We start from the raw sequence: 16,592 nt of genomic DNA, 5'->3' as shown, positions 1-16,592 counted from the left end.
TTCGAAACATTTTTGCAGTGCGAGATTTGTGGGACAACATACTTTAACGGTGAGTCCATTCTATGGTTAGTTAAAAAAAGTGTTTCAGGGCCCCTTTAATAAATTTCTTAGTCTGTCAAAGCACGGATGGACTTTCCGCAATCACTTGCCATGGATTTCCAGCCACTGAACTGCTTAGATAAAGCAGCAGAGCATCAAGACATCCGTTCAATGTATTGTCTGAAATTTAACCTGCTTTCTGTTCAGCTGAACTCTTCATAGATGCCACAATGGGTTCAAATTGTTCCTATTTACACAGATTTCCTCGGCGCTTAAAATGCAGAAGGAGTATGCCTGGGAGCAGTAGGGGTCATGCAGGTGTGGTTCTACAAGTTACATTGGTAGGGGCAATGTAAAGGGTTAAGGTCCTTGGACCTTAGTTGCATGAATGCTGTTTAGTCAGTTGCATTTTTGAAGCATCCCACCGTGATTACACTTTGGTTAGTCTCTATAGATGACTCCTTTCGTTGCTGCTTCATTGTATGTTGTTGTTGCTCGCATTACAGGTCTGGCAGCTCAAGGGGAAAATTTGTTCACCATCTCCCTTGGTGATGCTGTTCCAACATTGCGATGCTTCAGTGCATCAGGGAACTTCGAGCAGTGTGTGGCGTACGGGCCGCTTTTGCCATCGACGCCTGCTGGCTCCAAGTGCCGCTTTATGGATGTGCACAATGGCCACATCTTTGTCTCTGACCTAGGTGAGCTTAAACTGCTGTTAGCGCGTGGAGTGGAGAACCGAATTTGCCTAGCGTGATGAAGTAAATTCTATGAAGAGGCATCATCCATGGCTTATTTGGAGTGCTGATGGTAGCCCTCTGGAGGCTATGAGAGGTGCATAAAGCAGTAAAAAGGCATAACATCTTTAATGTGTAAGCGTTAAGGGCCCCATGTCACAGAAAATCTGGTGTTGACGTGGGCGTGGGCGCGCCGGCATCGTTGGCAAAAATAGCCATCCCGAACCCCCCCGATCATGCAGGCAAGCCATCAGTGAAAAAAAATTTAATTTTTCAAAGTAAAATCCGTCAGAAAAATCGTAAACTACGACTTAACCACAACCTGCAGTTGTGATAGCGTCGGATTGTAATTTGAATATACGAGAAAACATAATTCTTTTATGGGGGGGGAGGGGCCGAAAATCGAACACAAACCCCTTTTCCAGCATTTCTACAATTCATACAGTGGCGCGCCACGGTTTCTTCCTTGCAAAAACACCATCCAGATGGGGCTCGCCTCCTCGGCAGCTGCGCGCGGAGGCGAACTTGTACAAAAAAGCTGCAGTTGCTGGGAAGCCTGATAAGCAGCCAGGGATCTTTGAATGCTATCGCGTTCCACTCTTAAAGGCAACGCTTAAGCATCCTCCAAATTATGGTAACAGTTTAGTAACAATAGTGGATTCATTCCTATTAGTTCTACAGAGCTAAGCAATGCACGATACTGGGGGCACTAGCTGTGGCAGTCAAAGTCAAAATGTGCGCCCAGGCTTCGTGACGAGAGGAGATGATTTATTCAGAGAGTTGCAAGTGCATTTCTTGCATTGCCCTTACATCACAGGCACTTGCTGAATGGACAAGGTTGGTTGAAGTAGTACTACATGTCATACCGCATCCTGATGACATATTTTAGCTGGCTTACTGCATTTACTCGATTCTAATGTGCCCTCTTTCGTAACAGGCAGCTAATTTTTGTGGCCGGGAATGAAAAACGCAATGCTCTCGATTGTAACACGCACTCCGATTTTCATACTTGTTCACTCACCAGTTTTTTACCGTAAGAGATAGAGTTATAGCGATTTCTTTTCCCTTGGAAAAATAAAATTTATTGCATCTGAGCTACAGTAGACTGGGTGCCTCTCATCTTCGCTGATGGAGGCCTCCTCATCGCTATCAACCACCCAGAGCATCTCATCTTCAGTGCCGTCTGTGATACTTGAGATACTACATTACTTTGTAGCAGCACCAGCAACGCGCAGAACTGTTGTCGACGCCGTCAGCGTTTTGCCCGCGTTTGCACCGAACGCGCGCGGCAGCGACAACAGTTCTGCGCGTTGCTGGTGCTGCTATTTACTGTCTAGATGTGTTATTGGCAATCAAAGATCCCTTCTGGTCCCCTTCGCGGTACTCCCGCTCCTTCTTCAAATCCTTGCACTGCAAAGGCTACAGTGGAGTTGGGTGGTGGCCACAACACTCCGCCTACTGAATGTCACTGTGGCACGCAGTTCAAATTTGATTTTGGATGTTCACATAGGCGCCACGATACTTCCGATTTTGGTGCCTACGAAGCTCCAAACTTGTACGCTGTCCCTCAACTTACGGTTGAGTTCACGGTGTCTTCAAAAGTGTCTCATCCCTTTGCTGTGCTACAGTGTACTAGATACAGTAAAACCCCAGTGATACGATCTCGGCTGGTACGAATTTCGGTGGGATACGAATTTGTAACATTCCCCGGCTGAAATACATTGCTCACATTACACAAAAGAAAAAAAACTGCTGTTCCGAAAGCGTTGCCGCGCCGCTGCGTATTATACGAACGCATGATCAACAGCGGCGGCGGCGGCGGCCGAGCCAGCGGAGCGACCGGCACAGACACGCGGCTGTGCAAAAATGCCTGGTAAATCGAACATGAAAGCATTTGCGACGGTTGCTAATTTGAACATACCATGCACTGACAATGCTCTCAGCAGCACGCCAAATCACACGGCGGTGCCTCCGACCGGCATTGCTCCAGCATCGTCATAGAGTAAACGCTTAGGAGAGACCCTTGAATGCCATGCGTGAACAGAAAGCAAAAAAATCAAGAAAAGAAAGCAAAAAAAAAAAAAAAAACGCGGCAGAAATTTTACTCCCTCCCATATGGCAAGGTTGCCGTTCCTGCGTTGCGCCGGAACACGTGTGTATGTGCCGATGTCTCAGCCACGCGGGGAAAATGGCAGTGAACCCTTCTTTATGCTTCCTCTATTTTCTAGTCACGTGTTGACCTTGCACGCTGCGGCTGCAGCACAGAGGGAAGCAGCGGCAGTGTCCCAGTCCAGCCAACAAAACTGCCCACGCCGGCAAACGCCCGCTTTCCGATAACAGCAGAAAACGAAACTTCAGGGAACTGGCGCCGGCGCCGCGCCGGGCGCGCACGGTAACAGTTGAAGGTGAGGGAGCTACGAGGGAGTTGAGAGGGAGGGCGAGAGGAGCCACCGAAGCCACTGCCACCGAAGCGGCGGAGTTGCCGAGGCCAAATCCACTTCCCTGCCACCCTCCTCCCTCACCTTCCATGATCTCTGCACCCTGAAGTTTCGTGTTCTGCCGTTATCAGGAAGCCAGCATTGGCCGGCATGGGTAGTTTTGCGGCCCTCGCTCGATATTTCACGACTCGCACCGTTCGTGCATCGTGCTATGGCGCACGAATAATTCAAAAATACGTCTTTTTAATTCGAACAAATTTTAGGGCCCCTTAATTATTGCGATTCGACTGTACGTGGAAGTCAATGAGATTTAGGTCGGGACTGCGAAAGCGCGACGTAGCAGCCAGGAAAATGCAGCAGCAAGGAACGTATCAATGGGGTTCCACTATTAAGCATCTTTTCTGGTAAAAATAAATTCATTTTTTCTTTATTTTGTGTGTTTTGATGATACAAATTTCGGGTGATACGAATATTTCAGGCGACCCCGCGAGATTCATATCACTGAGATTTTACTGTAGTTACGCGCGGCTTTGTTTTCTCGCACTGAGTGGCATAAGCAGCATATTTCCTTTTGCACCTATCTTACGGCAATCACACAATTACCCGCCGGGGTGGCTCAGTCAGCTAAGGCGTTGCGCTGCTGAGCACGAGATTGCGGGATCGAATCCCGGCCGTGGCGGCCGCATTGCGATGGAGGCGAAATGCAAAAACGCCCATGTGCTTGTGTTGTAGTGCATGTTAAAGAACCCCAGGTGGTCAAAATTAATCCGGAGCCCTCCAATACGGCGTGCCTCATAATCAGAACTGGTTTTGGCACGTAAAACACCAGAAAGAAGAAGAATCACACAATTTCTGAGGGTTGAGTGAAACATTGTCGTTATATTCACTTGCAAGTACGTCAGCAGTGTGCACCTCGGCTAAGCAATGAATGCTGCACTTTGGACTAGCGTTGAAAGGATTCGTAATGTTACGAGCTTCGTTCACGGCCACTGGATAAGGTACAAAAAGTTGTGGCCTGCCGTGTCAGGCGGGCTGCAGTGGGAGTGAGCGCGACTGCCGTAGTTGTATTGGCAGCCGCTTAGCTTGCTTGAATGGCGCTACCTTAAGAGGATTGGAAGCACTTGGTTTCACGGGCAACGGCATTCCTGACCCTTTTTCGAAGCACATCCCTGACAGTTGTCTTCGTGCAGTGGTACTGTGGTTGATCACGCCATTTTTGATGCACATGCAACTCGGGAGGCAGACAACCTGTTCCACTCAGATGTTAGCGCTCAGGTCGGCTAGCCACATGCCTGGAGCCATGTCACCCACAGAGAACAATCAGAGCATGCGGTTGTCCTCAGCGAAGCTGCAGCAAGCCTAGCGAGTAGGCTCGTTGCGGCACCCCGCGGCAGACACGTTATCTACGCTACACAGCTGACAAAGCTACATGCAACTGTAGTGGTTATGTGCGGAGCCAGTACAGCGCACTGCTTGCTATGTGCACGGCAGAGCTGGAGTGCATGCTCCTGCTCACGTGCTCCAGTCTGGCTGTGGTAAATCGTGCAGACTGGCTTTGTCCTGCACCTGCTTGACCGTTGGACAGTAGCCACATCCAAATTGTGCATTTTCAAGCGCTATCAATAGCCCGCTACGAAGCGATGTCTGCCAAAGCGTCTAGCCAGGAGCTGCCAGGACTGAGCGCTCGCTGGCAAGCTTAAGTGTGATCTGCCCTTAAAGGGCCCCTAAACCACGTCCGATATTTTTTAAACATTTCAAGTCAACATGCACATTGAGTTCAGAATGCCGCCACGATCAACAATGCCAAACGTGGCAGCACTACGCGCCGCGGCCGCACCACAAAATAAAAAAAAACAATGCTGTGCTCCTCTCCGGGCCTTTCCGGTATCCGCAGCGGTCGTCGTGACGTCACCAGGAGCAGACGCTGTCGATTGGCCGAACAAGAACCTACGACTTTCGGTTAGTCTGCTAGCAGGTACGCACGCTCTCCGGTCTTCGTCGTCTTGCTCACTTGTCCGCACTTGCGATTCTATAATTTCAGCCCTCAACGCAAGTGTCAAATCGCTCACATTCGAACACAGTCATGCTTAGCGGTCTGATTAGCTGCGCGAACAGATTCCGACAGTGTTGGCCTTTCTAGACAGGCGTGCCGCTATGGCACGCTTCGCAAGCCTTAATATAACCTTGAATATCAAACCTTGATATAACGAACCTCGATTAACGAAATTCGCAATGTAACAAACTATTTTTATTTCCTGATCTTAGTCCTATTGAATTAACAAAACTTCAATATAACGAAATTCTCGATATAACAAAGTTTTTCGCTGCTAGTACAACTTCGTTATATCGAGGTTTGACTGTATTACAAAACCAGCTTGCTTTAGTAATGGAGCGTAGAGACGTCCTCTTTGTCTTCCAATCTCTCCTAGGTGGACGCACGAGACGAAGCTTACGAAAGCTCCCATCCTTGTCTTTGTCGTCGACATAGAAGAAACGCGGCAATATCTTTACAAGTTTTGTTCAATTTTATTCTGCAATGTTTTTGTCAATTGAAGTTTTCTGTTACCACATAGAACTGATTAGAAAAATTTCTAGGCTTGAAAAACGTATTTATCAGTGCTCCCACTCCTGCGCCAAATGCGCCAAATTGTGCCATATGAGATTTCCTGTGCCATCCTGATAAAAGTACACAATTTTGCGCCGCAGTGCGCTAAATTTAGCGACTGCGCATTACGTGTGTGGCCGCAATGGCCCGCAGACGTGCATAGCGCGCATGACTGAAGCGGCTTCATAAATAGAGAGAGAGAGAGATAAAACTTTGGGTCTGGGGGCGGCGGTGGTTGGGAGACTAACCCCAGGCCTCCCCTTCCTCAGACGGCGGCCAGCCCTTGCTTTCTGGCGGCGAACTTCACATTATCTGTACGTCGGCGAACGATAATTCGGGCTCCATAGAGACCGCCTAAAAATCAAAATAATTGGGAGTCGGAAATATCCAAATTCGCCAGAAAAGAAGGGAATTGATTCCGCCAGTGGCTAAAAAAATACCTTATTCTCGGTTGACCACTTTGGGGGATACGTTCACTTTCGCGAGATTTCGAGTCACTAGCATCAGCGTCGGCATACTTTGTAGTGTCTCAGGAACGCTATCATTCGTCGATGTGTCTAGTGCTAGTGGCGCGAAATGTCGCGAAAAGTGAACGTATGCTGGAAAGGGATTGTCCAAAAATAAAGCCAAAGTTCGTCAACGTGGTTCTGCACGCACGTGCGCTTGCCTACGATCTGGTCAGTCCGTATCTCTACCATTGTAATGCTGTCGCCACAAATAGATGAAAGTACAATTAATGCATGCACCGAATCTTGAACTTTAGCAATAGGACTCGATTTTGTAGCGATGCCTTTTCCGCTGCCACTCCTTGCGCTTCGTCAGGGGTATAAGAGCGGCGCTCTGCCTGTGTTACATGGTATCAGTCGGCAGAGAACAGTGGATAACGGCGGCATATAAAATCGAGTGGACTGCATCGCTACAAAATCGGCGCGCAGGACTCGACTGCACTAGCATAACCGAATGACGGCTTTTTTTTTTTTTTTTTTTTTGAGACGGTCACTGTCCTCGTCGGCAGAAACATCAAGGGTGTAGTCGGCGCCGCTTCAACAACTTAAGTTGCCACGACCGTGTCGGTAGTTAACACGTCAATGAATAAATGCTGTACGCGCGGAGCCAACCCGAATGCACTCCCGAATGGCTTGCCCGACGGTTGCACACGGTCGGTGCTGGATTAACTAGGCTTCGCTAGTTACAGTTTCCAGGATGTGTCGGCAACATGGCCGACCATGATGCTTCGGCAGTGCCAGCGACGTATCAACGCCAAAATATTGCTATTTCCGCTCAACTCGGCGGTCAAATTAGCACGCAGTCATGCAGGTGGAGTCCGAATTATATGGGATGGTGTACTTTAAGGTGGTCGAAATTTCAGTCGTACTTATACTTTAAATTTATGGGCCAGTAATGGTGTTTGAAAGTAGTCCGAATAATCGAGCTTGTTTGAATTGTTGTTGTCGAAATAATCGGTCGACGGTAGTTGTGAATCGGCCAGTTGCTGAACAGAGGCTTCAGATTTACAAGGAAAAAGAGACCATTGAAAAGTACCTGGTGTCGTCGGAAGCAATGACTGAGCTGCTAGAGCCTTGCTGAAAACGTAACAAAGTGTCAGCTGTCAATGAAAAAATCATGCGTTGTAAAAGGCGAAATCTCAGCAGCTTCACTTAACTTGAAATAAACTAATTACAGCACACTGTGTGAACAGGTTTGTTGTCTTCATTTAAAGGGAAACTCATGTATTTAGAGGCAGAGCAACATTGTTTTACAGGAAGCAAATACTTTCTGGAATAACACTTGTAAATCTTAAGTGTTTGAAGTAACTTAGGACGTGTCCAGCAGCTGGCATTTATTAGCTCCCAAGTGCTCCGAAATCTGTATCTGGATGCTCCAAACTGCTGCAAACTTTAGATTTTGCTGCTCCAAAAATCCCAAATCCCAGTATGTCAGTGGCACCACTGATTTATTCTGCTTTCTTTTAATGTATGGCATAAAGTTTTAAGTGCAATTATTTTTTCGGCAAAAGAATGTAGTGTAACCTCCGAAAAGCGCCCAATTTTTGCACGGTAAGGAAAGAGTTAACATTGTGTGACCAGCATTTGTGTGAGAAATGCCGTGTACGTTTCAGCGAACCATTGGGTTCCTGACAGGAAAGTACCAGGCACTCGGCTAAAGACACAAAATGAACACAAAATTGGTGACTATTATTGCTGTGTAGCAAAGTTGTACCTTAGAAAGCATATAATATTTTATACCCCTGTCACACTGGCAAATTTAGTGTCACTTTGAGCAAATGCACTTTGGCTCACAAAGTGTCACTTTGCAGCGCGCTGCTACCCGAGAAAGAGAAGTGCAACTTGAAAATGATGGTGATGGCGATGAGTGAGTCAGCAGCACAGCATATATTTGTTATTTTAATCAATACTTGCTAAGCCGTGTACTTAGATTTAGTGTACTTAGATTTAGGTGCACGTTAAAGAACTCCAGGCGGCCCAACTTTCCGGAGTCTCCCCCACTACGGCGTGCCTCATAATCAGAACTGGTTTTGGCATGTAAAACCCCATAATTTAATTAATACTTGCTAAGTAATAACGTATTATATATATGAACAGCATTTAGAATAAAATTTTGATGCAAATGAAGTGAATCATTGCAATCGCATTAGCACCATCGATCATCACGAGCCAAGACAAGACGGCGTCGCATCCGAGGCGAGCGCATTCACAATGGCGGATTTCGTTGCAGATGACATGGAAAGTAGTGACGGGCGTTTGGCGCGTCTTTTGGCAGCACTTATTTGATCCCGAATGAGGCGCTCGCGGCTAACGTTGCTCGCTGCAGATGCGGCCACATCGCTGCGGACGCGGCCATTGCACGGCATGTGCTCTGGCATGCCCCCGGCAGCTGTGGCCGTCAACAGCCTGAGAGCGAGAATAGTAAACTAGTAATTTTTGTTGTAAAGTACGTTTTAATACGTATTAGTATTCCTAATAATAAAAAACAATAGTTAAAAAAAGACTACCGACTCGGCTTTTGATATTAGTAGTTTATTTATTTCTGAGCCCCTGCTGCCGAGACTTCGCACTTTGGTGGAGCGAAGTGAGTTTGGCGAACGCACTCGCCTGCAAGTGCGCTTTGCAGCAAGTGTCACTACGCGTGCCCGTGTGACAGCGTGCGAATGACACTCGGGGCGAAGTGCACTCGCTCAAAGGGCACTTAGGTTGTCCCGTGTGACAGGGGTATTAGAGTGTACATGCTGTCAATTATCTTTGTTTTTTCCCTTCAAACTTGCTTGACAGTACGCACCTAGCATGAAATTTTTGTGGCGATACAGTTTGCAGTGCCATACAGCTGTACTTCCAGTAAAAGCAGCACAGTTGCACCTTTTATACTACTGCAGGTTTGAGCTGCATGTACAAGACTGACATGAAGGGGATGCTGGTGTCTACTTTCGGCATCAAGGGCAAGGATTGTGGCCAGATGATCGAGCCATCTGGTGTGAGTGCTACGGACCGCTGTGTTTTTATTGGAGACAGCAAGAACAACCGTGTGCAGGTTAGTCCTGAACCAGCATAATTAGCATTGCATTAACAAGAACACAACTGTTTTACTCCCTGATGAACAGTCCTGTGCAATCATGTGGGGAGCTGAAGGTTCAGGGCTCCAGTATGCTGTACAGGCGACTTCTGTTAATTCGACTCCAGTTAATTAAATTTTTTGTTAATTTGATCCCAGTCGAAGGTCCCGGCTGGTGGCCATGCACTTCTATGGGGCCAAACTTTTGTTATTTTGATCTCGATATTGGCCTTTGCCGGATAATTCGAACTTCACCAGTCGGGACAATCACGCCCGACTCCTATGGTGACCTCAGTAGCAACCCCTTCAGTGGCAGCATCTGTCTCGGCACAGCTTAGGGGACAGTGAATGCATTGAACACATGCCAAAAAGTCTCCTGTCTAAAACGGCTATTTACAGCCTGCCCTAGGAAGGTTTTTTAACAATAACCCGGGCTGACAATGTCTGACTGTGCTATTTACCAGATTCTAATGTGCATCATTTTTTTAAAAGAAAATTGTCGAAAATTGTCTTCACGGCGCACTCGGATACAAAACCACAACCCCTTTTGCAGTGTTCGTATGCTTTATCGTGTAACACAGGTGTATTGTGGCAAAGCTGACATTGAAGACCACATGGCAAAGGTGACTTTAAAAAACCGGCCGCCATTGTGCAGTGCATATTAGACCTTTGCCCATGTATCTTACTAAAAAAAAATCAGGTGCGCGTTAGAATTTCTACTTTGTGTAGGAGCTTTAATGTCATTTCTACATGAGTTTTCTACTTTGGACTTGTAGGAAGTGGGCACGAGTTTTATTGAGGGGTGTGTTAGAAGTGGGCAAATACTGCCACAGAAATTAGCGGTGTGTTTTGGCGTTTTTTCCTGCATCTTGCTTTATTCGGCCTGCTAGATAATTAATTAAATTTTGTCAGTTCCATCAAGTTCAAACAAAAGTTGACTGTAATATAAAGCTGCCTGTGCTACCTCGCCTCCCTGTGTCAGTGGTGGCAATTGCGCCCATTTAATTTGTTGCTCCATATTGCTCCAAAAGTCTTTTTTACCTAAATTGCGCCATCGCTATGCCACAACATAATTTTGGCAGTGTGAAAGTTGGGAAACTATTGTGCAATAAGTTATGTCCAAAACACAGTGTCTATGACATGTTTCTGGCTCCACAATCGCGTCCAGCGCATGAAATGAGGGAAAAAAAAGCAGGGCCTTCGAGATCTGTTTCTCTTTCCTAGAGAGAGCTGTTGCTGGGGCTCGGATTTTGATGCATTTGTTCATGTTGTTACAGCCGTTGTGACAGCTGACAGAATCCATTTCATTCCTATTTTTACGTGCCAACCATGACACTGCATGGGTTGTTAGGTGGCCATGCTGGCTCTGCAACTGCATGATCAACGCTGTAGTTTCACACACCAAAAGCTGATGCGTGATAGTTCACTACTTTTTCTTGCTGCTTGCTTGCAACTTTGTTTGTTGTACTGTCTGACTTTGTTTTCAAATGAATTGGAGGTAAAAGAACCCCAGGTGGTAAAAATTTATCCGCAGTCCCCCGCTATGGCGGGCAGCATAATCTGATCATGGTTTTGGCATGTAGAAGCCCAGGATCCAATTTTAATTTCCTAGAATCTAAGGTCATTGTGTTTAGCATCGGGAATTACAAACGTGCACACAGTGATCGAGTATGGAACTATTGTTCACACTCTTTGTCGCATATGTCCTCAGGAATTCATGTGTCCTTGGTAAAGTTGGTGGTAAAAAGTTGAACGCGAACGAGCAAGCGTCCTAGCCCTTAACAAGGCTTTGTCCATGGGAGCGCATATCAGTGGCGGAATAAAGGACATTACATGCTCACACTGCTAAATATGATTCTAGATATGCAGAATGTTAACCTTGTGAAGCAGTCCTGTCTAAAAGGGACACAGAAAAATAATTTCAGCAGCACCAATCTCAATACCAAAAATCCACTCTTACTGTTAGAAGGAGCTTGGTAAGCCAGAGCACAAACAAAATAATGTGTGGCAAAGCTGCATCGGAGTTCCTGCACTAGTTCTCCATGACGTCATGGATTTCGACGGTGACTGTTGGGGCCTAGTTAACCGTTTATCGTTGAAGTTATACTACATCGTATTCTAGAAAAGCCAAAGACTGTACTTGGCAATGCTATTAGAAGAGGAGCGCAAATTACCACATACACAGGGGAAGGAAGTACAAAGTGCCACTATGTTGAAAACTAGGTTGTTGGTTGAATGAAAGTGAGGAAGGGCCCACTGGTATTAAAAGGAAGTTGTAGGAGTACTTTTTGTTCTGGTAGTGCATAGGTTTGAGAAGAGGAATGAAAATTAACTCATACACAGTGGAAGAAGACAGGACGAGCGCCACCACGTTGAAAACTAGGTCATTGGTAGAAATATGTGTTAACTTGTGCTTCTTTTCTAATTGCTTTGCTTCATCAACTAGCCTAACAAGAAATGCTGCTACGATTTCTGAACTGCCTAAGGTTTCAGGAACATTTACTGAATCATGATGGACCAAATACAAAAAAGTACTTTAAAATCTGTGATGTCACACAGATGTACCGGCAGTTTGTTTTCGGTGCAAAATTTAACAGATGGAACTCTGACCCTCATTGTTTCTTCTAATAATCCTCTTATTACAGCAGAATGGAAGGAAACGGGAGTTTTGAAAGAATATTTCATCAGATTAAACTGTCCCATTAATGCTTGTTAACTTTCGGGGTTTCGCGCAGCGCTGCCGGTAGCATGTTGTTGTTAGTGTAGGTTCGATGCTGCCAATGTCGCGTTCCATGGTGTGCCACGATGTCCCTAGTTTTTATAAAGAAATTATTATGTAAACTAAAGAGAAGTAAGTGTAAGCAAAGTTCCCTTGCTCTGTGTGTGCTTGCCAGGAAATCTTGCACCTGCTCCAAACAGGAGCCAAAAGAGCATTTTGCCGGCTCCATTGGCTTCTCCAAAACGCTGAAGTGTATTCCCACCCCTGCTGTTGGGCTTTCCCAACCCCAATCCAGTGTGCTGAAAGTGTGGTACTAGTGCCAACGGCTCACATCAAGAACAGTTTGTTGATAAAGTTGATCTCACCCTTTTCGTCTAAGTATGCTTTCAATGCTTACCAGCTTCAAAAGCAACGTGATTTGCCAAAGAAATTTACTGGCCGCATGCGCCTGTAGTGAGTGTAATCAAAGTACTTTCCCTTCTTGTGCCCTCCCAGAGGCTTCTCACTATGCTAATTCTAAAGGCGGTGAAATCAGTCGTGCTTGCATGCTCTGATAATACGAAAACTATTTTAGTGAGCCCATAGCAGCTATTTGTTGTAAAAGTTAGGATGCATTGCGATCTTTTAGCATGCGTTTCCCATCAGTCAGCCGCTTGTGGTCATGGTTGAGTCACTAGTGGTGTTTAGCTCGAGATGCATAGCCACATGTTAAGTCTGAAACAGCAACGTCTGAACTTCCAATCTACAACCAGGGAGAGGCCTCACCTCAGTTCGTTATATCCATTGGCAAGACAATTTCACTTTGTTAGAACGAGGTTTTAAATACATGGTTCTCTATGGTGATTTCAAGGGGAATTTCATTTAATTTGTTATATACAACATTTCATTATATCCCGTTTCGTTATAACGAGGTTCGAGTGCGTAGAATATTTCTTGCCAATATCCCCAGTGTGTAGTGAATATAGGATTATAATGAATATGGGGTATAACGAACATGTTTTAGTGTCAGGTCCATATTTGTTATAATGAGATTCAACTGTATAGGCATCCTCACATATGTTAAAGGGACACTGAAGAGAAGCACTCATTCGATCAGTTCAGATTGATGAAGAATTCTTTCAAATATCTATTTTTGTTAATTTAGAATTAGGAGGTTTGTTATAAAAGGAGGAAATGAAGTTCGCTCAAAATGCGTGCGGCGTTGGTGACTGTTGCCGGAGCCTCTGATATAAATAGGCACTTGGTGCCGCAGCTAAACGTCGCCTCCCTTCCCTCCCCCTTCCCCCCCTCCCCCACGGCCTCTCGCGCATTTGCAAGAAGGCGCGTTTGCTCTACATATATGGTGATTGTAAAGGAGGAAAGAGACGCCTACTTCTGCAGCCCTTAAGGAAGCACGGCGCAGAACGCGCGTTTGTTCTCCGCCGTGCGTTCACTCCCCGAGAAAGAGCGCGTCCCTCGCGCCCTTTCACTCGCACATACAGCGTTCGGCGGCGCGCGGCCACGATTTCATCTCCATTGACGTCATACGGAACCTCACGGCGACGGCGACGGCGACGCCGACGGCAGAAATCTGCTTTTGAGTGTCCATATAATTGCTATCGCAATAAAAGGAGGAAATGAAGCTCAACATTTAATTGTTTTTGTTCTCCCCATTTTGCGCTGAAGCCCCTGACATGTATTAGTGGGTGGTCACTGATTTTGAAGTATTCATTTGTATTTGGGCTGTTATGCCTCAGTCATTGTTCTTGAAAGTTCAGTCTTTGACCCTTTTGGAATACGATGATGTCCATCTGAACTGATAAAAAAAATTACATAAGCCCAAGCAGACGGTGTCAAAATTTATAATTCACTGCAAGCTGGTGCAGAAACTTCAGTGTGGCGTCGATATCTGTCTGTTTTTTTTTTTTTTTTTTCTTTTCTGGCTTACTAAGCTTTCAGCTCATGGTGATAGTAGCTTTTTTGGTATTGCAGAAGGGTGCTTTTTACGAATACAGCTGAAAATTTTCTTTTTGGGGTCCCTTCATGAGGGGAATTCATTGATTGATTGATTGAATAACTTTTATTGTTTCAGTCCTGCAGAACGCGTAATTCATAATTTTTTTATTATGTATTGCCATGAAGGAACTAAGATTAATCGATGAGACTCAGGTGGCAGTTTAACCTTAGCCTGCTGTCATGTTAACCTGCTGCATTATTCGTTCAGCAGTTACCCGCCGGTCAGCAACCACTAGGGCATCAACTTGTGTGTAAATTTGTGGTTCACCATCAAACAACGGGCGGCCACTCCATTTTTGTCGTCGTGGCTTGTTCGACCACATTCAAATCTTCTGCGCCATTTCTCAACAGGCTCATAAGCTGGGGCAACGCCACCGCACACCGCCACCAGCTTAGCATGAATCTCCTTGCAATTGGGTCCTTTCAAATGCAGAAAGCGTATCACTGCTTGCGCTTCAACCAGCTTTCCTGTAGAGGCTGCAGTATTTGCTTAGGTGTCCTAGAGGCAGTACTATATAGAAGAAAATTTTTATATTTCGCAGAAACTAGACATGGGCTCATGTATATGTTTATTGTGTACACCTGCTTCAAACTTACAGTACCGACAATACAAACTTTATGAACTCCCCTCGTAGGGTCCACTAGACGATAAAGCATTAATTGTTAGACAGCTAAAATGTGTGCTGACCTTATGCTTTTCCTTAATTTACAAGATGTTCAGTTGAACAGGCTCCCAAGTGGCATAGTCCATTAAGAAGCAATTAAATTGATTTTTTTTTTTTGCCACTGTGCACCTCTACGTTTTCTTTTATACTATTAGAAGCAGGAAAAAGAATGTGGTATTTAATGGATTTGATATTTGAAACCTGAATTTTTTTAATACTTGTGTTCAGTTAGAAAATTTCACTGCTCAGGCACCCTTAGCAATGCCATTCTGATGGCTACCTGCATTTTTCTGATTGGAGGTAATAACTCGATTATTATTTGAGTTAAAACAATGCTAACTACACTGTTTTCAGCTACTCCTAGAAAAGAACAGCTGTAAACAATTGAAAACAAAAGTTGATCTTCTTCAAATGCCTTTTGCAGTTAAAGCTAGACTGCTTTCAACTTTTATAAGGATGGCTGAAAACAGTGCTACCTGGAACTGCGAAAGGCACTTGAAGAACATGAAAAAAAAAAAAAAAGTTTTTTTTAGGGGCAATCAGATGCCGAAGGTTCTATATAACAAAAATTGAACAAAGTGTGTAAAGGGAAAAGTTCAACAGTCTTACTGTTTTGTTTTATTTTTCTCATTTGCTTACAGGCATTTGATGCTAATGGGAATTTCATCACAGTGGTGAAGATGGCCTCGGGGATCATCAGACCTTCAGGAGTTTATGTGTCTGAGAAGGACAAACTTTACGTCCTAAACTACTTGCATGGTGTGGTTGGAGTGTACAAGCTTAACTTTAATGAGGTTACACCTTAATGGGGAGGTGTGAGGCGTTTGCCCCTTCAACTAGCCCAGCTGCTTTCTGATAATTTTTCCTTTTTTAAGAGGTAAGAAAAAGGAGTGGCTTCAAAACTAAATGCAGTGCACTGACATAAGGCTGTCATTTCACACTCTAAATGTTTGTTGTTGTTTTAAAAAATTTATAATAGTCATTAGACGAATCAGGTGTACCTGAATGCTGTGTGCCTGCTGTTAGCAGCTTGATGTGATAGTTGTTATTTAAATGTGTAAGCTTTGCCCCAAGTGTCTTGTTATATAATAGTCATTAGATGAATCAGGTGTACCTGAATGCTGTGTGCCTGCTGTAAGCAGCTTGATGTGATAGTTGTTATTTAAATGTGTAAGCTTTGCCCCGAGTGCCTTGTTATATCATACTCATTAGATGAATCAGGTGTACCTGAATGCTGTGTCCCTGCTGTAAGCAGCTTGATGTGATAGTTGTTATTTAAATGTGTAAGCTTTGCCCTGAGTGCCTTGTTTATAATGTGTTGCAGTTTGGTTTGGAGTGATAGTTATATAATTATGCATGTTTTGTCCTAGCTATGTGACCAGTGCCTTACTTGTAATATATGTTGTGTGTTTGTATGCATTTGTCTTTCAGAAAATTGTTATAATTTATGTGCATTGAGAGTATGCCATCCCGACTTTTTTTACATTTTGTCTCTCAAGGTATCCACGTCACTCTAGTCAGATTCATCATCATGTGTTCTCTGTTTGTTTTACTGAAAAATAAAACCATCAAAAATTGAACTGGGAATGTCTTTTTCTCTATTCCGAAGCTGTAGGCATGGCGCATTGTGTGCCTGGGTTCGTTGGTAATCCGTGTCAATGCTCGAATTACTGTAGCAAGAAGATACATGTTTTAATCAATACAAGCTAGTGCCGACTTGCAACTGAGCTTTCAGGCCTGACACAGTCTAGGCACAAGTGAGCCTTTGTCCTTGGCAGCTGTTCCTCAAGGTGATGTGTGTGAAATGTTGTGTGGGCTTTGTCGAAACAC

The 16,592-nt window shown here is 44.9% G+C and overlaps 1 protein-coding gene across 3 annotated transcripts in view; it reads left to right on the top strand.

The window, feature by feature from the left end:
• LOC119456024 (uncharacterized) overlaps nt 1-16,342 on the top strand; it is a 43,592-nt gene extending 27,250 nt beyond the window's left edge. For 2 of the 3 annotated variants that reach the window (XM_037717618.2, XM_037717617.2), the window contains exons 6-8: nt 546-737; nt 9,208-9,362; nt 15,404-16,342. In XM_037717618.2, the coding sequence (XP_037573546.1) occupies nt 546-737; nt 9,208-9,362; nt 15,404-15,568 (512 nt within the window). In that variant the 3' untranslated portion in view covers nt 15,569-16,342. The remainder of the gene's footprint in view (nt 1-545; nt 738-9,207; nt 9,363-15,403) is intronic. The other variant, XR_007467561.1, reaches the window with a different exon arrangement.
• The last annotated feature ends 250 nt before the right edge of the window (nt 16,343-16,592 follow it).

Source organism: Dermacentor silvarum, chromosome 6 (genome assembly GCF_013339745.2).
Source record: "Dermacentor silvarum isolate Dsil-2018 chromosome 6, BIME_Dsil_1.4, whole genome shotgun sequence".
Classification (NCBI taxonomy): domain Eukaryota; kingdom Metazoa; phylum Arthropoda; class Arachnida; order Ixodida; family Ixodidae; genus Dermacentor; species Dermacentor silvarum.
The sequence above is the reverse complement of the archived record's forward strand: the minus strand, read 5'-3'. Positions and strand labels throughout refer to the sequence as shown.